Below are 23,260 nucleotides of genomic sequence, written 5' to 3'. Positions count from 1 at the left end.
TGTGCCACAAAATTGCCAAGGACAGGAAGGATAGAGCTAATTTCTTAGGAAATGCTGAGGAATTCTCAGCTCCTTAAGTCTTTATTAGGAGCAAATGTTGTGAAAGAGTGGTTTGCTACCCTTGCCCTGAGGAGCTTCCATATTTCAGTACTTACTCTTAAGCCAAGTATCTTTCTCAAAACTTTCCTTATTTCCAAATTCAGATGAATAAAGAGGGTATTGGATTTGCTGCTTGATCACCCAGCAGACAGGAGGAATTTAGAGAGCTGGTGTGAAATCACAGTATGTTAGCCTTTTTTGCTGAAGGGTCCCCACCAGATCCCTACCAGTCTTTTGAGCTGGCAATATCTGTTACTCTTTTGTCTTTAATTCAGAAGGGCATCGAGAGGGAGAAGAGCTTTAACTTTACCCTGTGTTTATTTTCACCTGGTCAGTTTTGTCAGAAGATTCTGCCCTTTCAATAAAATACTGACTGAAGTGCATGAATCTTCCTTTTGCAGTGGGAGGAACCCAGGGCACCTGGGCCAAGTCACCAGTATCTGCTTCAACCAGAACCTTGAGTGGGAATACCCAGGAGAGAAAATGTTCTCGAGCTCATTTTAATGGTGTTTATAGCACTCCGGTCCTCAACACAGTAGTTGATCCCTTTTGAAAGGAGAGAGTATGGAACTACCAGACCTCACTGCTCCCAGGCGTAAGCCTACCAGTGGTGCAAAATGAGCAGCCTCTTCCCATAGATTGTATCTGAGCAGAGGGTTGTGATTAAAATGGAGCCTAGAAATTAACAAGGTGGACTTACTATAATTTCTCCCCAGTCGTCTTGATCCTATAGGTCCCCCTACCCAGACTCCTGTGCTAGGGAAAGCTGTTCACGTTGAGGTGGGCTTCGGAAAGGCACCTGGCACCTTGTCTGCTGGGTTGTGGGTTCCTTATAAGTTCCAGTTGCCCTTCCTTTTCCTCCTTTTTTCCTTTCAGAGTGACATGGTAAAACTCATGGGCTAGAGAGTCAGAGCTGAGTTTGTTTGTTTGTTTAGATTTTTCTGATGTGGACCATTTAAAAAAAAAAACTTAAAAAATATTTATTTATTTGGCTGCGCCGGGTGTTAGTTGCGGCATGTGGGCTCTTTAGTTGAGGCATGCGAAGTCTTTGTCGTGGCATGTGGGACCTAGTTCCCTGACCAGGGATCGAACCCGGCCCCCTGCACTGGGAGCACGGAGTCTCAGCCACTGGACCACCGGGGAAGTCCAGACGTGGACCATTTTTAAAGTCTTTATTACAATATTGCTTCTCTTTTATGTTTTGGTTTTTTGGCCACGAGGCACGTGGGATCTTAGTTCCCCGAGCAGGGATCGAACCTGCACCCCCTGCATTGGAAGGTGGAGTCTTAACCACTGGACCACAGGGGAAGTCCCAGAGAGCTGAGTTTAAATGCCACGTAAGAGTTACTTAGCCTCTCTGAGCCTCAGTTCCCTTGATGGTGATGGCATATGCCGCCATAAAGGATGAAGGCAGGGTTGAATGAAGTAAAAATGAGCCTGCAGCTTATTGTGGATGTTCAGTGGGTGATGGTTACCCCCTTCCCATCTTTGCCTTAAAAACCTTGCGTATACCTGTATCTGAATTAACCTCAGAGGGGCTTATCAATGCAGTCTGCTGATCAGACGTGAGAAATGGTATCGAATAAAGCTGATGTCTATTTGAGTAGACACACCAGGCTTAGTAACAGAAGTTAGGACATTTATTTCAGTATACAGTCAACTCTGCTATAACATATGTGTTCCTAGAAACCACCACGCTATGCCAAATCATGCAGTAAAAACCACAGGGCTTATGGGGAAAAATGGGTTAGGGGTGTAACAGTCAAAAATTTGTCAGTGACACAAACAGGAACCTAATAACGATGGTAGCACAGTTCTACACATGTTAAATGGTTGAGATCATAACACTACAATACATATGGCACATTTCCATGAGAAGACCTGAAGTTTGCTTGTGGAAGCAGGTGTTGGAAGGGTTGGAGCTTGTGAGTGTTGTCATGAAGTGGTACAAAGAGGGTTTTCTGAAATCAGATGGGAGATGTAACACCACATGTGGGTGAGTATGGTGTGTAACACGCAGTAAAGTGAGGTAGCCGGCAGATGAGTGTGGGTTTTGTGTATTCCTACACGACTGGGTTTAACTGGGGGAAGTCTTCTGTGTTCATCTAGTGTGTTTTGAAGGCAAATTCATGCAAAGCAAATCCAAAATTCATAGTATGTTCCCTTATGTATCAATCACATTGGCATAGACTTGTGTTTTTAAAACAAGCATTTCAGTAGAACTGACTCTACTAGCTTCCTGGCAAAGGTCACCTTCCCCTAGGCAGTACCCAAAAGTAGAAGTAAATAAAATCAATGTAAAACATAAAGGCTAACGGGACCATTAACATCCTTCATAAAATGGTAAGCATTTTATAAACATAAATCTTTGCATCCCTTATATGTAGGTTACTGTATTCTAGGTAAGTGGAGTTATTGTCAGATTGCATTGAATGTGGGAATAACAGGAGTGTGGGGGTGGGTGGTCCTTGGCTGTATTTTGTAGTGATTTTGCCTTTGTATTAACTCTTTGCATCATCTGCTACCTTGTCATTCTGCCATTAGCACAGATGAGCCACCCTCCGCACCCTGATCTCATAATAACCCACACACAGACTTAGGGGTAGAGCAGCCAATAAATAGCAGTATGCTATGTTTCTTGATTCATCCAGATCTCTTTTAAAGATCCTCTGTAAATGAATCCTGTATTTTAAAAAGAAATGTGATCATGAATATATATGATTCTAGGAGAAGAGGGATAGTCATATAATTTGTGACTTTAAGAGGTAGTAGGCTACAAGGGCTGGAGGGCCCATGGATGAGCTTTAGGAGAGGTCCAGGAGTCCCAGAAATTGCACACACATTTTTGTTGGTAAGTGCATTTTGGAAGCTTTCATCACATTCCTAAAGGGATCTTTGATCCTGAAATGGCCAAGAAACAGTGATTCACAAAAATCCATGGCAATGTAGATTCATATGGGTTGTTTAGGGGAATTTAGCGTGATCTATGGGTTATCTAGTACCTTGAATCCATAAAGGGGAACTGTTATAGTTTTTTCAAGAAACAGACGTGGGTGCCACCATCAATGACAACGTGGAGCTTGTCTGACCAGCGGGTTGGTCTTGCATGTCAACTTTGATGTTACCTCTCACATTAGCCTAATAGTAGTGAAGGACTCCTTTGAGCAAGGGCATATGCCTTTCACCGGTGTGTCTCATGCCTCCCTTGACTTTATTTTGCAGATGGGAGCAGCGAGAGCTCCCCAACGGGCGTGTCTATTATGTTGACCACAATACCAAGACCACCACCTGGGAGCGGCCTCTTCCTCCAGGGTAAGGCTTGGACCAGTGAGACCCGAGGCTCTAGAACTGGCACCAAGAGTCCCCCATCAGCTTCTTCACCACTCGCTGCCATGGCCATCTCTTTATTTTCCCCCACTCTCCTCCTTTCTCTCTTTTCCCCTCCCCCTACAGTCATCCCCTTCTACATTCTCTGCTCTCTCTTTCTACTTTCCCTTCTTCCTACATGTGTTGTATTGGCCATGGGCTTTCTTAAGTGGTATTCAGAGCCCCCATGGATATTGGGTTCTGGAGGAAGGAGGGTTGGGGAGGCCTCTGGGGCCCTTGGTGTCTCACTGGCCTCAGTCATTTCACCTACAGAAATATCCTATAGGGCCCGATTTTCAGTTTCTTTCTGCAGAGGTAGCAAAGTCCAGGGACATTTATCCTGGGTCCCTTGATTGCCTTTCCTACTCACTTACTTTAATTCTGCTCTCATTTCCTAGGACAGACTAGGAACATTTAGAGCATCTCTGGGGGAAAAAAGAGCACAAGGAAGCCAAGATAGAGAGGGTGTTGATGCATTTCATAGCGCCCTGTGTCCAACCAGCCCCTGGAGACAGTGTGCTTCTCGTTCAGCGGGCTTTGCGAGAACGCAGCTAAGTTCTCCAAAACCAGAGGATGAGTGAGGCTTCCAAGTGAGGGAAGACTGTCCAAGTTCAAGGAGAAGGGGTTTGGTTCCCTGTCTGCCAGGGACAGAAAGTTCTTTCCACATGTGTCTCCCGGTCCTGAGAGCTTTCGAAAGGGAATGCATTCTGCTCTCAGGAAAGAATCACCTCCCAGTAAAGCAGCCATCAAGGGCTCCTACATAGAACATGAACGCTGACTTCCCCCTCCGAAGCTTGCAGAGGGAGAGGATGTCAGAGGTGGACACATCGGGAGAACCCCCGTGCTCTGTTTTGTTCACCTGTCAGGCGTGTGCCGGGCAAATATCACCTCACTTTCCAGTCCTACAAGTTTCCATGGATGGGCTGCTTTTAGTTTCAGTTTTCCAGTGGAATGCTTGTGTTTTCCTTTTCTTCCTTACCATTCTGGAAATCACACTCATAATCCGCCATCCTTAGTTCTTACTCTGTTTCTCCTTTTACTTTAAGTCCAGGGAACTTACCAAAGATAAACATTGACTTCTTAGAAAAAAATTAAAACGTTTTATTATGGAAATTATAGAAATTTTCATATTGAATTTTTCAAATATGTGGGACAAAGAATGCCCACACACTCAACACTTAGCTTCAATAATTATCGACTCATGACCACTCTTGTTTCATCTATACCAGCGGTTGGCAAACTGTGGGCCTGTGGACAAAATCCAGCCTGCCACCTGTTTTGTAAATAAAGTTTTATTGGAACACAGCCCCTCTCATTTGTTTACTTATTGTCCATGGCTGCTTTTGTGCTCATTGGCTGAGTTGAGTAATTGTGATACAGACTGTAAAGTCTGCAAAGACTAAAATATTTACTTTTTGGCCCTTGGTAGAAAACATTTGCCACCTCCTGCTGTGTAATCCTCACTCACCCCTCTCCCACCCCTGTTCTAGATTATTTTGAAGCACATCCCAGACATCGTATCATTTTATCCAAATGTCAGTATATATTTCTAAAAAGTGTTCTCTTATTAAAAGTAAAACCACTATATTATTAACAGTATTTACCTACCGCCATCAAACCCAGTGAGTAGTCAGATTTCTCCAGTTGTCTCACAAATTAATCATCAACTTTTAACGGGACACATTGCACACTTGTACTTTGTGAATTTATAACATGTATATATATTTTTTGTCTTTTTTTTTTTGAACTTTTGAATTTTATTTTATATATTTTTTATACAGCAGGTTCTTATTAGTCACCCATTTTATACATATTAGTGTATATATGTCAATCCCAATCTCCCAATTCATCACACCACCACCACCACCCCTCTGCCACTTTCCCCCCTTGGTGTCCATATGTTTGTTCTCTACATCTGTGTCTCTATTTCTGCCCTGCAAACTGGTTCATCTGTACCATTTTTCTAGGTTCCACATATATGCATTAATATGCGATATTTGTTTTTCTCTTTCTGACTTACTTCACTCTGTATGACAGTCTCTAGATCCGTCCACATCGCTACAAATGACCCAATTTCGTTCCTTTTTATGGCTGAGTAATATTCCATTGTATATATGTACCACATCTTCTTTATCCATTCGTCTGTTGATGGGCATTTAGGTTGCTTCCATGACCTGGCTATTGTAAATAGTGCTGCAATGAACATTGGGGTGCATGTGTCTTTTTGAATTATGGTTTTCTCTGGGTATATGCCCAGGAGTGGGATTGCAGGCTCATACGGTAATTCTATTTTTAGTTTTTTAAGGAACCTCCATACTGTTCTCCATAGTGGCTGTATCAATTTACATTCCCACCAACAGTGCAAGAGGGTTCCCTTTTCTCCACACCCTCTCCAGCATTTGTTGTTTGTAGATTTTCTGATGATGCCCATTCTAACTGGTGTAAGGTGATACCTCATTGTAGTTTTAATTTGCATTTCTCTAATAATTAGTGATGTTGAGCATCTTTTCCTGTGCTTATGGCCATCTGTATGTCTTCTTTGGAGAAATATCTGTTTAGGTCTTCTGTGCACTTTTTGATTGGGTTGTTGGTTTTTTTGATATTGAGCTGCATGAGCTGTTTATATATTTTGGAGATTAATCCTTTGTCCATTGATTCGTTTGCAAATATTTTCTCCCATTCTGAGGGTTGTCTTTTTGTCTTGTTTGTAGTTTCCTTTGCTTTGCAAAAGCTTTTAAGTTTCACTAGGTCCCATTTGTTTATTTTTTATTTTTATTTCCATTACTCTAGGAGGTGGATCAAAAAAGATCTTGCTGTGATTTATGTCAAAGGGTGTTCTTCCTATGTTTTCCTCTAAGAGTTTTATAGTGTCCGGTCTTACATTTAGGTCTCTAATCCATTTTGAGTTTATTTTTGTGTATGGTGTTAGGGAGTGTTCTAATTTCATTCTTTTACATGTAGCTCTCCAGTTTTCCCAGCACCACTTGTTGAAGAGACTGTCTTTTCTCCATTGTATGTCCTTGCCTCCTTTGTCATAGATTAGTTGACCATAGGTGCATGGGTTTATCTCTGGGTTTTCTATCCTATTCCATTGATCTGTATTTCTGTTTTTGTGCCAGTACCATATTGTCTTGATTACTGTAGCTTTGTAGTATAGCCTGAAGTCAGGGCATCTGATTCTTCCAGCTCCGTTTTTTTCCCTCAAGAGTGCTTTGGCTATTCGGGGTCTTTTGTGTCTCCATACAAATTTTAAGATTTTTTGTTCTAGTTCTGTAAAAATAGCCACTGGTAGTTTGACAGGGATTGCATTGAATCTGTAGATTGCTTTGGGTAGTATAGTCATTTTCACAATATTGATTCTTCCAATCCAAATCCATCTGCAAACAGTGACAGTTTTACTTCTTCTTTTCCAATTTGTATTCCTTTTATTTCTTTTTCTTCTCTGATTGCTGTGGCTAGGACTTCCAAAACTATGTTGAATGATAGTGGCGAGAGTGGACATCCTTGTCTTGTTCCTGATCTTAGAGGAAACGCTTTCAGTTTTTCACCATTAGAAATGATGTTTGCTGTGGGTTTGTCGTGTATGGCCTTTATTATGTTGAGGTAGGTTCCCTCTTTGCCCACTTTCTGGAGAGTTTTTATCATAAATGGGTGTTGAATTTTGTCAGAAGTTTTTTCTGCATCTATTGAGATGATCATATGGTTTTTCTACTTCAATTTGTTAATATGGTGTATCACATTGATTGATTTGCGTATATTGAAGAATCCTTGCATCCGTGGGATAAATCCCACTTGATCATGGTGTATGATCCTTTTAAGGTGCTGTTGGATTCTGTTTGGTAGTATTTTGTTGAGGACTTTTGCATCTATATTCATCAGTGATATTGGCCTGTAATTTTCTTTTTTTGTAATATCTTTGTCTGGTTTTGGTATCAGGGTGATGGTGGCCTCATAGAATGAGTTTGGGAGTGTTCCTTCCTCTGCAGTTTTTTTGAAGAGTTTGAGAAGGATGGGTGTTAGCTCTTCTCTAAATGTTTGATAGAATTCGCCTGTGAAGCCATCTGGTCCTGGACTTTTGTTTGTTGGAAGATTTTTAATCACAGTTTCAATTTCAGTGCTTGTGATTGGTCTGTTTATATTTTCTATTTCTTCCTGGTTCAGTCTTGGAAGCTTATACTTGTCTAAGAATTTGTCCATTTCTTCCAGGTTGTCCATTTTATTGGCATAGACTTGCTTGTAGTAGTCTCTTAGGATGCTTTGTATTTCTGCGGTGTCCATTGTAACTTCTCTTTTTCATTTCTTTTTTTTTTTTCTTATAAATTTATTTATTTTTATTTTTGGCTACGTTGGGCCTTCGTTGCTGCGCGCTGGCTTTCTCTAGTTGTGTCGAGTGGGGGCTACTCTTATGTTGCTGTGTGCGGGCTTCTCATTGAGGTGGCTTCTCTTGTTGCGGAGCACGGGCTCTAGGCGCACGGGCTTTAGGCGCACGGGCTTCAGTAGTTATGGCACGTGGGCTCAGTCGTTGTGGCACACGGGCTCAGTAGTTGTGGCTCGCGGGCTCTAGAGCGCAGGCTCAGTAGTTGTGGCGCACGGGCTTAGTTGCTCTGCAGCATGTGGGATCTTCCCGGACCAGGGCTCGAACCCGGGTCCCCTGCATTGGCAGGCGGATTCTTAACCACTGCACCACCAGGGAAGCCCTCCTTTTTCATTTCTAATTTTATTGATTTGAGTCCTCTCCCTCTTTTTCTTGATGAGTCTGGCTAAAGGTTTATCAATTTTGTTTATCTTCTCAAAGAACCAGCTTTTAGTTTTATTGATCTTTGCTATTGTTTTCTTTGTTTCTTTTTCATTTATTTCTGCTCTGTTGTTTATGATTTCCTTCCTTCTACTAACTTGGGTTTTGTTTGTTCTTCTTTCTCTAGTTCCTTTAGGTGTAAGGTTAGATTGTTTATTTGAGATTTTTCTTGTTTCTTGAGGTAGGCTTGTATAGCTATAAACTTCCCTTTTAGAACTGCTTTTGCTGCATTCCATAGGTTTTGGATCATCGTGTTTTTGTTGTAATTTGTCTCTAGGTATTTTTGATTTCCTCTTTGATTTCTTCAGTGACCTCTTGGTTATTTAGTAACGTATTGTTTAGCCTCCATGTGTTTGTGTTTTTTACGTTGTTTTCCCTGTAATTGATTTCTAATCTCATAGCGAGCATCGTGGTCAGAAAAGATGCTTGATATGATTTCAATTTTCTTAAATTTACTGAGGCTTGATTTGTGACCCAAGATGTGATCTATCCTGGAGAATGTTCTGTGTGCACTTGAGAAGAAAGTGTAATCTGCTGTTTTTGGATGGAATGTCCTATAAATATCAATTAAATCTATCTGGTCTATTGTGTGATTTAAAGCTTGTGTTTCCTTATTAATTTTCTGTCTGGATGATCTGTCCATTGGTGTAAGTGAGGTGTTAAAGTCCCCCACTGTTATTGTGTTGCTGTCGATTTCCTTTTATAGCTGTTAGCAGTTGCCTTATGTATTGAGGTGCTCCTATGTTGGGTGCATATATATTTATAATTGTTATATCTTCTTCTTGGATTGATCCCTTGATCATTATGTAGTGTCCTTCCTTGTCTCTTGTAACAGTCTTTATTTTAAAGTCTATTTGATATGAGTATTGCTACTCCAGCTTTCTTTTGATTTCCATTTGCATGGAATATCTTTTTCCATCCCCTCACTTTCAGTCTGTATGTGTCCCTAGGTCTGAAGTGGGTCTCTTGTAGACAGCATATATATGGGTCTTGTTTTTGTATCCATTCAGTGAGCCTGTGTCTTTTGTTTGGAGCATTTAATCCATTCATATTTAAGGTAATTATCGATATGTATGTTCCTATTACCATTTTCTTAGTTGTTATGGGTTTGTTTTTGTAGGTCCTTTTCTTCTGTTGTGTTTCCCACTTAGAGAAGTTCCTTTAGCATTTGTTGTGGAGCTGGTTTGGTGGTGCTGAATTCTCTTAGCTTTTGCTTGTCTGTAAAGCTTTTGATTTCTCCATCGAATCTGAATGAGATCCTTGCCGGGTAGAGTAATCATGGCTGCAGTTTCTTTCCTTTCATCACTTTAAATATATCGTGCAACTCCCTTCTGGCTTGCAGAGTTTCTGCTGAGAAATCAGCTGTTAACCTTATGGGAATTCCCTTGTATGTTATTTGTCGTTTTTCCCTTGTTGCTTTCAGTAATTTTTCTTTCTCTTTAAGTTTTGTCAGTTTGATTACTATGTGTCTTGATGTGTTTCTCCTTGGGTTTATCCTGCCTGGGACTCTTTGCGCTTCCTGGACTTGGGTGGCTATTTCTTTTCCCATGTTAGGGAAGTTTTCGACTATAATCTCTTCAAATATTTTCTCGGGTCCTTTCTCTCTCTCTTCTCCTTCTGGGACCCCTATAATGTGAATGTTGGTGTGTTTAATGTTGTCCCAGAGGTTATCTTAGGCTGTCTTCATTTCTTTTCATTCTTTTTTCTTTATTCTGTTCCGCGGCTGTGAATTCCACCATTTTGCCTTCCAGGTGACTTGTCTGTTCTTCTGCCTCAGTCATTCTGCTATTGATTCCTTCTAGTGTAGTTTTGATTTCAGTTATTGTATTGTTCATCTCTGTTTGTTTGTTCTTTAATTCTTCTAGGTGTTTGTTCTTTAATTCTTCTAGCTCTTTGTTAAACATTTGTTGCATCTTCTCGATCTTTGCCTCCATTCTTTTTCCGAGGTCCTGGATCATCTTCACTATCATTATTCTGAATTCTTTTTCTGGAAGGTTGCCTATCTCCACTTCATTTAGTTATTTTTCTGAGGTTTTATCTTGTTCCTTCATCTGGTATATAGTCCTCTGCCTTTTCATTTTGTCTCTCTTTCTGTGAATGTGGTTTTCCTTCCACAGCCTGCAGAATTGTAGTTCTTCTTGCTTCTGCTGTCTGCATGGATGAGGCTGGTGGATGAGGCTATCTAAGAGGCTTGTGCAAGCTTCTTGATGGGAGGGACTGGTGGTGGGTAGAGCTGGCTGTTGCTCTGGTGGGCAGAGCTCAGTAAAACTTTAATCCGCTTGTCTGCTGATGGGTGGGGCTGGGTTCCCTCCCTGTTGATTGTTTGGCCTGAGGCGACCCAGCCCTGGAGTCTACCCGGCTCTTTGGTGGGGCCAATGGCAGACTCCAGGAGGGCTCACTCCAAGGAGTACCTCCCAGAACTTCTGCTGCCAGTGTCCTTGTCCCCACGGTGAGCCACAGTCATGCCCTGCCTCTGCAGGAGGCCCTCCAACAGCAGCAGGTAGGTCTGGTTCAGTCTCCTATGGGGTCACTGCTCCTTCCCCTGGGTCCCGATGTGCACACTACTTTGTGTGTGCCCTCCAAAAGTGGAGTCTCTTTTTTCCCCCAGTCCTGTCAAAGTCCTGCAGTCAAATCCTGCTAACCTTCAAAGTCTGATTCTCTAGTAGTTCCTCCTGTTTCCAGACCCCCAGGTTGGGAAGCCTGACGTGGGGCTCAGAACCTTCACTCCAGTGGGTGGACTTCTGTGGTATAAGTGTTCTCCAGTTTGTGAGTCACCCACCCAGCAGTTATGGGACTTGATTTTATTGTGATTGCGCCCCCTCCTACTATCTCATTGCAGCTTCTTCTTTGTCTTTGGATGTGGGGTGTCTTTTTTGGTGAGTTCCAGTGTCTTCCTGTCGATGATTGTTCAGCAGTTGGTTGTGATTCCTGTGCTCTCGCAAGAGGGAGTGAGCGCACGTCCTTCTACTCCGCCATCTTGAACCAATCTCCCTATGACACACATATTTAAAAGTGGTGGTAACTCTGTAAGTGTGCTGGTTGCTTGCCTCTTAACCTCTCTGGTCTATAAGTTATTTAGACCTTGACCTGGTGAACATTTGAATGGAATCTAAATGAAGATGTTTAATGGTATCGTCTAAGAATGGCTGAGGATTTACTCTTCTTTAAGTATTGAGGTGGAATACTAGACCCAGCTTTCTTATTTTCAGGATAGTTTTAATGTTTTATTGTGAGATGGCTCAGCCTCTGCACCCCCTATAGCCTATGAATTCTTCCTGAGTTTTAGACCCAGACCTTTAAGCCCCTGGCACTTAGTTCTGCTATGTAATAGGGAACCCAGAGAGAACAGAATGCTCAAGCTTTCATTGTTAATTAATTAGAGAAGTTCCGCCCTGGGGAAGTATTACCATGGTGAGAGCAACCTTGAAACTACAGATGGAGCCATTATTTCAGCAGACCTAGACATCCAGGAGCGAGATTGAACCAAAGGATTCAGTTTATCATGGCCATCCCCTTCTGTCCCACCCATGGGACACTTGTATGAAGACCAGTCGTTTTATCCAGGAGAAAAAAGTATTGGACCTGGTAGTTAAGGATGAATGCAATAATTTGCTGTTTAGTCATTCTTAGGTGGTTCTCAAACTTGAGGTGAGCAGGGAGAGTGATCACCATAGAGCATGGTATTGGGGAGGCCTCATAGGGGGCTTAGACTTGGTCTTTAGGAAAGGCTGAGCGGTGGACTTCAGTGAGAAGAGGAAGGTGATCCAGGTTGGGAGAACAGTGTGAATGTAAAAGCTGTGTTTCGGGAATGATGCATGGAGCAGTTTTGCTGGAGTGGAGGGTTTGTGTGAAACAAAGATGCTCAAAGTGTGTACAGCAAGGCCCCTGGGTTTGGTGCAGATGCCCCCTGGAACCAAACAACATGAAAGGGCTGACCTGGCCTCCAGCCACTGCTCTGTTTTTGTAGATTGTGATTCTGCGTAAGATTCTACCTGCAACTCTGCGTAAGATTCTACCTGCAACCAAGAGTGTGATTATGCTGTGTAGAGGTTTGAAATTCACCAGTGCAGAGGACTTCTAGTGAAACATATGGATCCAACATGTGTTTATTTCCATTCCTTCCTGAGAACCCACTAAAATAGCAATAAAGGTTATAAAAAAGTATAATGATAAAGGAATGGAAGAGGAGAAAAAGCATATGGGAGATTGTAATCAGAGTTTAGTTGCTGATGGATAAATGGCAGAGTTGCGAAAGCTGAAACCCAAGCTTCCGGTGTGGGGTTTCCACCCGGAAGGCAGCCAATTTGCACCATGGAGCCCTGGAAAGCCTCAGCGATCAGAGACATATGGGGTGTGTGTGTGAATGTGTATGTGTATGTGTAATGAGACAAAAAACTTGGAAGTTTAAAATTTGTGCAGGGAACAGCTAGATTTCTAGGTTGTCAGCCATCGCTCCCAACCCTCTGCCATATGTATGTGTGCACACACAGACATGCACACACACACATGTTCACATACACGCATGCGCAGCCACGTGAGTGCTGCTAGTGTAAGAAGTTCCTGGGAGAGTAGAACCAGCGTGGAGAACATAGCCATAGCCGAAGGCAGAGATGAACTCAGGAAAAAGTGATTAAGTGAGGATGCTGTCTCCAGGGTAAAGACTGGAAGGTTTTTTTTTGCTGGGGAAAGTGACCAGTCTAAGGGAAGAAAACTACAGATTGTGATATTTGGGGATCTTCTAGTGAAACAGCTGAGTGAATCCAGAAATCAACTTTTAGACATTTTAACACTCAGGTGTGAGGGTTGAAATAAAGGCATCTTCGGACATGCAGGGTTTCAAAAAATTAACTTTGGTGCATCCTTTCTCAGAAACTCCTAGATGATTTCTTCTACCAGACAAGAGGAAACAGAGAAAGAAGTCCTGAGATGCAGGACACAGGGGACTCAGTTCAGGGGCCAAGAGGAGGGTGAGGGAAGATGACTCAGGGCAGGAATGTAGAGCAGGCAGGCCTGGAGGACAGCTGTCCACGCTGGACAAAGGGTGCCTGGAGAAATGAGGCCCAGAGTTGAGTGATCCTGGGAGGCCACCAGCCCTGTCAGAATCTGGGGGTGAATTTGTGATAGGTCCTTGAAAACCAAGCAGAATGAAACACGCAGTTCTTAACTCTAGAGAAAAAGAAAAAGGTGTACAAGTAAGGAAATGTATGTATAGTATTCTACATAGTCATAATCCAAACTCTGAATATTGAGTTAGTGATGGTTTTCTAAATTGGGAGGATGGGGGAGGAGAGAGCATTGTGTGTGTTGTGGGGTGGAGTACAAGAACTAAATCCTCAGCTTTGCTAGTGGAAAGTCCATAAGTAATATCTAATTTGGCAGAAATCAAGAAATTATGGAGTAAGCATTTATTTAGAAGTACGACTGTCAATAGAAGAAGCAGTCAAGAGCTGAAAGTAGTTGTTGCCTCTGGGGAGCAGAAATCAGCAGTAGGGAGAAGGAGGCAGGAGACACTGGTTTTCATTGTATCTCCTGTAGTACTGTTTGTGTTTCAAACTATAGATACATGATTCCTTTGCTAACAAATAAAAATAAATAAAAATCACTGGTTGGGAGAATTTATGAGACAGGTGGGAAAGTTCCAGATTATTGTGAGCCTTGAATACTGATTCAAGGTTTTGACTCGAGCCTGACATAAGGAGTCAGTCTGTTGGGGTTACCCTGATGGCAGTTTGTTGGCTGGATTGGATAAAGAGATTAGTTCAGAGATAGTTGGACGTAGAAATGGAAAGTCAAGGGCAGGGAGACAAATAAAATGAAGCCCTCGGGCTGAGTGGCTTACTGACATCAGTAGGAAAGGAAGAGTCGGGAATGATGGTGTTGTTTCATGCCTGGGAGGAGGACTGATGCAGGGAGGACGGGGAAAGGCTCAGGTTTGGGGCGAGAGGGATGGCATTTAGTTGAATCCAAAGTGACAGCAGGTCAGGACGGCAAGGCAGTCCAGCAAGAGGAATCCAGACGCAGTCTGTGAACAGGGACTGGGAACTACTTGAGGAGAAGCCATTTTTAGGGAGGCTTTGAGTTTGAAAGAATTGTTGAAAGGGTGGCAACAAAAGTCAGCTAGGAGGCTAACCCTGAAAGCTGAGGAAAGTATCAGACCAAAGCGCCATAGTCATGTGAATAAGATCAGAATTCAGAGATGATACGAGAAGGTCGTTAGGGAACAAAGACCCTCCAACACTTTGGAATCGTACAGTGTAACCCATTTTGGGCTCCTTTTGCGTTGGGTTAACCCCGTTTTCTTCAGTGGTATCTCTTTCTTATTTTTTTAAAACTCCTTTTCTCCCCCTTACCCTTTCAAATTTATAATGGAAAATTCAGGCATACAGCAAATTTGAGAGAATAGTACAATGAATCCCTTGTAACCATTGCCTGGTTCTAACAGTTAATAACATTTTGTTTTATCTGATCTTCCCACTTTTCAGGGGAGGGGACCAATGAATTGTAAAGCAAATCCCAGTCATCATATCCTTGGATCCATAAATACATCACATACACCTCTAACAGATGAGTGTTTTGTTTTAAACATAACCAAAATACCATTATCCCACCCAACACAATTAACAATATTTCCTTACTTATGTCATACACAGTCTGTGTTGCGTTTTCCCCAATTGTCTTAAAAATGTTTTCACACTTGATTTGTTTGAATCAGATCCAAACTCAAGATCAACACATTGCTTTTGGCTGATCTCATAAGTCTCTCTTAATCTATAAGTTCCCCCACCCTTCCTTGTTTTTTTCTGGCTATTTATTTGTTGAAGATCCTGGGCATCTGTCTTGTAGAATTTCTCACATTCTGGATGTGGCTGATTGTGACTCCTGGTGTTGTGTTATATGTTCCTTTATTCCTTATCTTTCCTGGTAAACTGGTCATTAGATATGGAGGCTTAATTAGATTCAAATTCATTTTTTAAAATTGAAATATAATTTACACACAGTGAGATAAACAGATCTTAGTTATACAGTTCACTGAGCTTTGACAAATGCGTACACTTATGTAACTCACACTCCATCAAAATGTAAAATATTTCTATCACCCTGCGGAGTTCCCTTTCTTACCTTCTTTTGATCACTTCTTCCCTGTGTATGTGGAAATCAAGTTACATCTACCAAGCACAGCTGAGGATTTTTACTCTCTGTTCTAGCCCTGCCTTGCCCATGGATATTTTAGGGCCAACTTTGGAAAGATTGCTTCCTCAACAAAAGATAATGTGGAGAGTCCTGCCGTCATTTGCACCAACTCTTCTTCTCGTGATCATGCAACGTATTTTCACTGGCACCTTATATCAGGATAATTTCAGTTTCAAGGAACAAAAATTGGGATCCAAATTGGCTTGAATAATGAAGAGAATTCACTGCCTCATGTAACTAAAAATTCTAGATGTAGATCCTGGTTTCAAGTGAACCATGATCCAGTGGCTCAACAGTATCCCCAAGAGACTGGCTTTTTTCCCATTTTTCTGCTCTGCCACCTACTGGGTCAACTTCATGTTGTGTTTGGGTCCAAGATGGTAGCCAGTCCCAGGACTGCATACTTTCTCAGTCATATCCGGCAGAGAAGAGAGACTATATTCTTCCCACCATAACTAGCAAAAGCCATGAGATTCATCCTGATTGGCTCAGCATAGGTCACTTGCCCACTCCTGGTCCAGTCAACAGTTCAACTCCAGGGTTGGGAGTACAGTCAGGTGCCCCAGAACCACTTGGATCTCTGACATGGAAATCAGGAGCTGTTGGTAAAGAAGGATTGGTGGCTGGGGGGGCAACCACAGATGTCTGCTAGAATCACCTAAGCCCTGGAAGCCTCCGTGACTGGAGCCCACCTGGCTGTGCCTCCCCGGAGCAGCCAAACTCCTGTGCCAGACCCCACACCAGACCCTTCCTCACCCTCCTCCTTGCCAGCCATCCTGAGATTTCTCTAGCATTTGAGCGGAGGGGTGAGGCGGTCACTGTATTCATTCTGAGCTTGATGTTTGCAGCTGGGAGAAACGCACAGACCCCCGAGGCAGGTTCTACTACGTGGACCACAACACTCGGACCACCACCTGGCAGCGCCCCACGGCCGAGTACGTGCGGAACTATGAGCAGTGGCAGTCCCAGCGCAACCAGCTCCAGGGTGCCATGCAGCACTTCAGCCAGAGATTCCTCTACCAGGTGAGAGCCGGGGGCCAGCCACGAGGGAGGGGAGCCTTCCAGCGGCCACGCACGGCCACGCACATTCTCCGTCCACCTGTTTGGCGAGCAGGGAAAATGGTGGCTAGAAATGTCAGTGCTCTGACACTGGAGATTTTACTCATCACAGTGAAATTCCTCAAACTCCAGTGTTTCTAACTTAGTGACTCCATGTCCACCTTCTGTGTTTATGGACTCAGGACGTGTATCTGAAACTGAATTCCCCCATCTTCCTTCCAGGACTGGATTTCTCTTCTGGTCCCTCCATCCAGGTCCATTTACCCAGACTTGAGACCTGAAGTTTGCTGTGACCTCTCCCATACCTTGCCTTTTCAAGTCAAAGCAGTCACCCAAATCCTTCCCTTTCTATTGCTGCTACTGGTTTTCTTTAGATGTTTATTATCTGACAGGTTCTGAAGGATGGAGGGACCTTAAAGTTCATCTGGATTTGGGGTGGGCAAACTATGGCCTTTGGGCCAAATGGGCCCCCAGCTAATTTTGTAAATAAAGTTTTATCGGAACACAAGCACACCCCATAGTGTGGGTATTGACTGTGGCTGCTTTCATGCTACAATGGCAGAGTTGAGTAGCCACAACAAAGACCAGGTGGCCCATAAAGCCTAAAATATTTCTGTGGCCCTTTACAGAAAAAGTGTATTGACCACCGATCTAGATCAGCCTTCTTCTATCTGATTCCTGATTTTCCTCTGTCCCTCCCACCTGAATGGTTAAGGCAGCCTTGGAATTGTCTCTTTGCTGTCATTCTCTCTCCTCCAATCTGTACTGCCTGTTTCTAGCAGAGCAGTCTTCAAAGTCATTTTGTCACTTTTTTTTTTTCTTTTTAATTTTTTGGCCGTGCCACGCAGCTGCGGGATCTTAGTTTCCCAACCAGGGATCGAACCTGGGTCCCCTGCAGTGGAAGCTTGGAGTCCTAACCACTGGACCACCAGGGAATTCCCCATTTTGTCACTTTTAAAAAAAATCACTGTGGAAGATTTAAGGAATGGGGCTTTGCTCTACATTATTAATCACTGGCTCAAAACCTTCTGTGGTCATTACCTATAGAATAACATTTAAACCTTCTCGTCCAGAAGTCAGAGTGTTGTGGTCCCAAATTACCTGTCTAATGGTCTCCCATACTGGGTCCCTTTAGGAACCTTCCTTCCTGGGTCTCTCTCTCATTAGAGGCCCTACCAGCAGCCTGGTGCTTGGTGGGGAGCCCAGCCACACAGCTTCTTTGGCAGAGAGAAGTGGGATTCCCAAGTTGGAACTCTGATTACATTTTCTCAGAGCCCCTTGAACATGAAGCTTTGTTCCCCCTGCAGTGGAACCTGCACAGGGTGTGGTATATCGGAAGTTGGAAACTTTTTGAGCTGGTCTAGGACATCACCACGTTTAACTCACCTTGTTTCTATTTGAAATGAACTTTAACCCCACAACCCATTTCTAAATGCTCAGAAAACCTGTAATTCCAGTTAATAGCATTCATCATCAGCTTTGCCATCATTTCCAGCTCTTTCTCTGCTCACCCAAAGCAGGAGCTACCCCATCAACCAGAAGGCAGCATGGTGGCATTGGCCTTGGCTGGCTTGTTCCTTCTTCTGTCTGTGGGGGCTGATTGCTCATCATACAGTGTTTCCTTAGTATGGATGAGCAGAAAGTCTGGTGTTTGTCACGTTGAGTTGCCTCCAAGGTAGCTATGATGCCTGTCTACAGCCCGTGCCCAGTGGTGTACCTGGTGCAGCACTGCTGGGCATCTGGCCTCCCACTCCACAGCCCCCTTCATACATGCCGGCCATCCGGTCCTGGCATGTTTCAAAATTGGGTGGAATCTGGTCCTTCTCTGCATTTCAGAAATTATTCCTTTTGAGCTGGGCCCCAAAGACTTTCCCTGCCATTTTCTTGGGTGGTCATGGCTGCAAAACTGGAAAGGTCTGGGGCATCTTTGTCCTTTGACTTAGAGACGAGGACGCGTTTTAGGAGTCTCACATGGTTTTGTCTCCCTGTTTACCCGACTTCTTAAATTAAAAAAGAAAACTCCATTGAAGGACTCTTTTTTTTTTTTCCTACCCTCCCATGCACTGTGTAGGTTCTGTCAGTTGACCCAGATGTTTGGTGTGTGAAAGGGAAGATTCTGGAGCTCACGTCTGCTCGGTCTTTTGGAGCCTTCATTCCTCTCTCCTGTCTCTCTCATTTTAGCAACATCATTCCAGGCCTGCAGAGGTAGAACTTTGACTTGGAGTGCCTCCTAAAAGTAAAAATTCAGCGCTTGAAAGAAAATGTTCTCTCTGAGTCCTCTAACATGGTTTTCTCAGCTTGGCTGGGGATCCAGGAGGGTTCTGGATGGAGGTGATGGTCCCCTTTTGTTCCTGAAACAAGACTCATATTGAAAAACGTGGTAGGAATCTTTTTTGGGTCAGCTTTCAATGTGTGTCTGTTGATTTCCCTCCCCTCTGGGTTTCGTTTGCCCCTCTTGTTTGCTATGGTGCCATGTCCTGGTTACAAGTAAGAAGAGTCGCTTTCATAGAGTTATTTTGGGGTTTGGCCTTGGCCCAGGGTTTGACTCGGAAGACTTAAGAGCTGATACTATACCATTGGCTTCCCCTCCTCCTCCTCCTCCTCCTCCTGCTGCTGCTGGGCTGAAACCAGACCTTGTTCTTCTTTGCTGCCTGCAGAGAACACGAAATACAGTTCAATATGGGAAATCAAGGGAATCCCAGATGGCAGTCTCCTGCAATTCCTTCCTGCCTCAATGCATACCTTTGTCGGTCTCGCTGTTATCATCCCCTTATCTCTGACACGTTTCCCTCTCCTGACGCCCCAGTGTGCCGTTGTTACTTGCGATCATCGTGCACGTACTTGCGCTTGGCCGCTGCAGTTTCGGTTTGCCCTCTGTTCTGTGGTCCTGCTGCGGTCCGCCGAGCATGCCCAGCCCAGTCGTGTGCATCTTGTAATTGCGACGGGACTCTGCTTGCAGCCTACTACTATTTCTGTGGCAACTCCTCCTCCACTCCTGCCTGATGCTCCCCTGATAATCAAAGGTTGTAGCCAGTGTTGGCAAGACTGAAGCAAATCCTCCTGCGGCTCCTAACGTATGGACGCCAAAGTGCTTTGTCCAGAAACAGACAACTTGTTTCTTGCTCTGCAAAGAGCCCCTTGGATCAAATTCTCAAGCACCTGGGTTTTGTTCTGTGCCCACTGGGTGCATCCTTTAAAAAAAAAAAAAAAAAAAAAAAAAAGGAGCCTGCCTTCCACACTGTAACCTCTGTGCCCTTCCCAGAGCTTGTCTTGCCCTCGGCTGTATTTGCTAGACATTCTTTATTTCTGAGTTTGTATCTTAAAATATTACTGGAACTAAATGCTTTTAGTCCCTAAGGGACTTGAACTCATGTGAGCCCTCTGGCTCATGGCCTGCACCCCAGTTCTTCCAACCCAGGGACGGTTACCAGGAAAACTATTCAACAGCATTCCTTTCTCTTCTTAATAATAAAGGAAACTGTCTTGTCTCTTAGAGTCACCTGCACATCCCTGGATCTCTTTTCTGACCGCAGTCCCCTCCCCCGCCATACCCCTTTCTCTGTGCTTTTCCAGCCATGCTCCAGGTAACACTTGGGATCTCTCATTTCAGGGGAAGGTGTGGCAGGAGAGAAGGGGCAGTTGGTTGGCTCACTGGAGATGTGGGGTTTTTGGGTTTTGGTTTTCTGGCCAGGATATATAGCTTTTAATTTTTTGTGTCTTCTTGGCTTCTGTTCACTTCCTTTAAACATTTTTCAAGTTGTACTGTATACATTAGGGAAGAAATATCCAAAATAATCAAGTGCTTTGCTTTAACTGTAAGAGGTAAAATCATTATGAGCGTCAACTTCCACTGACCCATTTCACGTGTCGCTCGTGTTTATGAGTCTCTGGTCTCTCTCCCTTCCTGTCCGCCTCCTCTTCTCTCCGCCTCTAGGGATGAGAATGAGAGGATACTAAAGGCATTTTTCAAAAAACCACCTTCATGAAAGAGAGCCAACACTGTGTGAACATTTGATTTCTGACATTAAAAAAAAAAAAGGCAAAGGTTAAGAAAGGGGCCGTTAAACATTTTTTGTTTCTAGTTCAGTGCAGGTCACGAAGGCTGTCAGAAAAAAGACCTTTTGGTGTGTTGATTTGTAGAGTTAGGCAAGAGATGACTGTAAGCCCGCTGAAGCCCAGTTGGTACCAGTTGGGAGCTAATTTCCCAGCAGAGCTCCTGAATGCTTTGCAGATCATCCACTTACTCTGGTGGGGGAGAAAAAAGGCCTGAATCAGCCAAAAAAATCGCACCAAATGCTGCTTCTTTTAATTTCTTAGAATGACCTTTTCTGTAGCCCTTCCCTTTTGTGAGGACACTGGTCCAGCTCAACGCTCACCCGCCGCCTTCTATTTGGCTTCATTGTCTGAAGCGCGTGCATGTTTCACAAGGTAGTTCCTTCCCTTCTGTTGCCACGTGTTTTTTGTACCCACTGTTCTTGTTATGTATTAACTACGAAAAAGGTGGAGGAGCTTGGGTTTTATGACATGCCAACTCCCCTCACCTCGCCTCCCCTCCACACACACACCATAATAACCTCCGTGAATTGGGGAAGTTTTCTTTCAGCAGCCATCAGACAAATCGGAACGGTGGTGGGGGGTCGTAAGCACACCCTCGAGGCTGAGGGCAACATGCCCTAAATCCAGGACAGCCCAGCTTCCCGCACCTTCGAGCAGTTTCGCTCTGCCTGGTTAGGAGGCCCTCTGCTGGAAGGGGGCTCCGTCCCATCAAGGAACCTATGGTTTCAAGACTGAAATGTCTTTGTTGGAACTTGCTTTGGAAGAGTCGCTTGTGGCTGCCACCTCGGAAAGAAAGTTTCTCTGTCCTTTCAGCGGGGAGTGGAGGGAGGGCCGTGGAAGGGGGTTCGTTGGCAGTTGAGTTCTACCAATGTTTTCTCAAGCCGAGACTGAGCTCCATTCATCCTCCTTCCCGTGTGTGGCTCCGCTGCCCCCAGACGGGGCCCGCCAGGCAGCCCGAAGTCTGCAGTGAGAACTTGATCCCCCTCATGTAACAATTAAATTTTAGTAAGTGAAATAAAAATGCTTTGGCACAAAAAAAAAAAAAAAAAAGAAAGAAAGAAAGGAAAAAAAAGGAGAGAGAGAGAGAAAGCAAGCCAGCGGGGAACAATACTTGTTTTATTTCAGTGTGAAGAGTCTTTGACAGCACCCCCGTTCCCCGCAGGCTATGAGAGCTCTTGGGCCACCGCAGCCCTGCCCCAGGGACCCCGCAGCGGAATGAGGCTGGGGGTGGAGGTTCGAATGTAAACAGCGGCCCTGAAGGCCGGGAGTCAGCTCCCCTTCTTTCTCCTGTCTCCCCTTCTCTCTCTCTCTCCCTCTCTCTCTCTCTGTCCCTCTCTGTCTCTCTCTGTCTCTCTGTCTCTCTCTGTCTCTCTCTGTCTCTCTGTCTCTCTCTGTCTCTCTGTCTCTCTCTCGTCATCTCGCCCCAGCCCCACTTCCCCAGACAGACGCACACAGAACACTGAACAACTTCAGGTTCAGGCCGGAGGAGAAGAAAGGTGCTTTGTGAAGGGAAGCAAAACATTCCTGGGGGAGGTGAGGGGCCCGGGGCCTGAATGTGCCCTCAGTCTGTCGCACACCGCTGCTGCCTCTCCCTGCGCACCCAGGAGGGAGGAGGGCCCAGCCCCCGGCCAGGAAGCTCTGGGCGTGGGCAGGGCTTGTGGGAATGATTTCATTGGAAAGGCCTGCGATATTTTTTCCCCTCCCGTGTGTGGTTCTTGGAGAAAGTTGGAGGTGGTGGTGATTGCAGTCGCCTTGGCCGCCTTGAGCAGGAGCTGAGCGGCTGACGCACCGGCCGGCCGCGCTTTGCCGGGCAGCCCCGCTCGGGCCCTCCTCCTGCCGCGCCTGGGGCCGGCTCCCGGCCTGGCCTGGGGGCGTCCTGGCCCACCTTCCTCTGCACACCTCTCCCTCCCCCTCGCTCCACCCTCTCCACAACCCGTCTGGGCCCTCAGTGTGCAGGGTTCTTTTTTGGTTTTTCTTCTTTTTTGAAGACTTTCGAGAGGAGCAGATGCCACCTAAGGCCCCACCGTATACTCTGCAAAGTGCTAAAATGTGGAAACCAGTCCTTGGCATTTTTATTTTTATCGATTTATTTTTAACCAGTGGCTTTTTTTTTTTTTTTTTTTTTTTTTAACTTCTGTGTTCTGCTGTGTTTCTTGTGTTTAGTCTTCGAGTGCTTCCACTGACCATGACCCACTGGGCCCCCTCCCTCCTGGCTGGGGTAAGTACTGAATTCTCCTTCTGTGCCCTCAGCCGCATCAGCTGATGCTCTATTGTGCTCTGTCCTCTTTCCCTGCACATCTTCTCACTTCCCTGCCTCGGTTCCCCGTTTCTATTCTCTCCAGCACACCCTCTGGGGATACCCAGCTGGAGCAGTTGCCGGTGATGGAGCTGGAAGGTTGGGAAAGTAACTGAGTTCCCCTGCACCTCTATAGCACTCACCTGTCACAGCTGCAGGGGGGTGACCCTATGAGAGAAATCCCCCAGCAGCCTTGGGACTGTTGGGTTGTGGTGCTGACTTTCAAGGTGTCTCCTCAAGAATCCATCCTATTTGATGAAGGCATTTTGACACTGGCTGATTCCCAGATGCATTTGTTTCAGGTCCGTGGCTGTCTGCTTAGACACCTTACCAAACCTTTCTCTGCAGCTGAGATGTTGGAGGACTTCAGCCTGATTTTGACTTCAGCCGCCTTTTTA

The 23,260-nt window shown here is 44.6% G+C and overlaps 1 protein-coding gene across 2 annotated transcripts in view; it reads left to right on the top strand.

Moving 5' to 3' along the window:
* WWP2 (WW domain containing E3 ubiquitin protein ligase 2) overlaps nt 1–23,260 on the top strand; it is a 141,894-nt gene that overhangs the window by 104,435 nt on the left and 14,199 nt on the right. For both annotated transcript variants that reach the window (XM_082369814.1, XM_082369813.1), the window contains exons 9-11: nt 3,322–3,411; nt 16,300–16,474; nt 22,730–22,784. In XM_082369814.1, the coding sequence (XP_082225940.1) occupies nt 3,322–3,411; nt 16,300–16,474; nt 22,730–22,784 (320 nt within the window). The remainder of the gene's footprint in view (nt 1–3,321; nt 3,412–16,299; nt 16,475–22,729; nt 22,785–23,260) is intronic.

The sequence above is a fragment of the Balaenoptera borealis genome, assembly GCF_965194805.1.
Source record: "Balaenoptera borealis genome assembly, chromosome: 19".
In the NCBI taxonomy this organism is placed as follows: domain Eukaryota; kingdom Metazoa; phylum Chordata; class Mammalia; order Artiodactyla; family Balaenopteridae; genus Balaenoptera; species Balaenoptera borealis.
The sequence above is the reverse complement of the archived record's forward strand: the minus strand, read 5'-3'. Positions and strand labels throughout refer to the sequence as shown.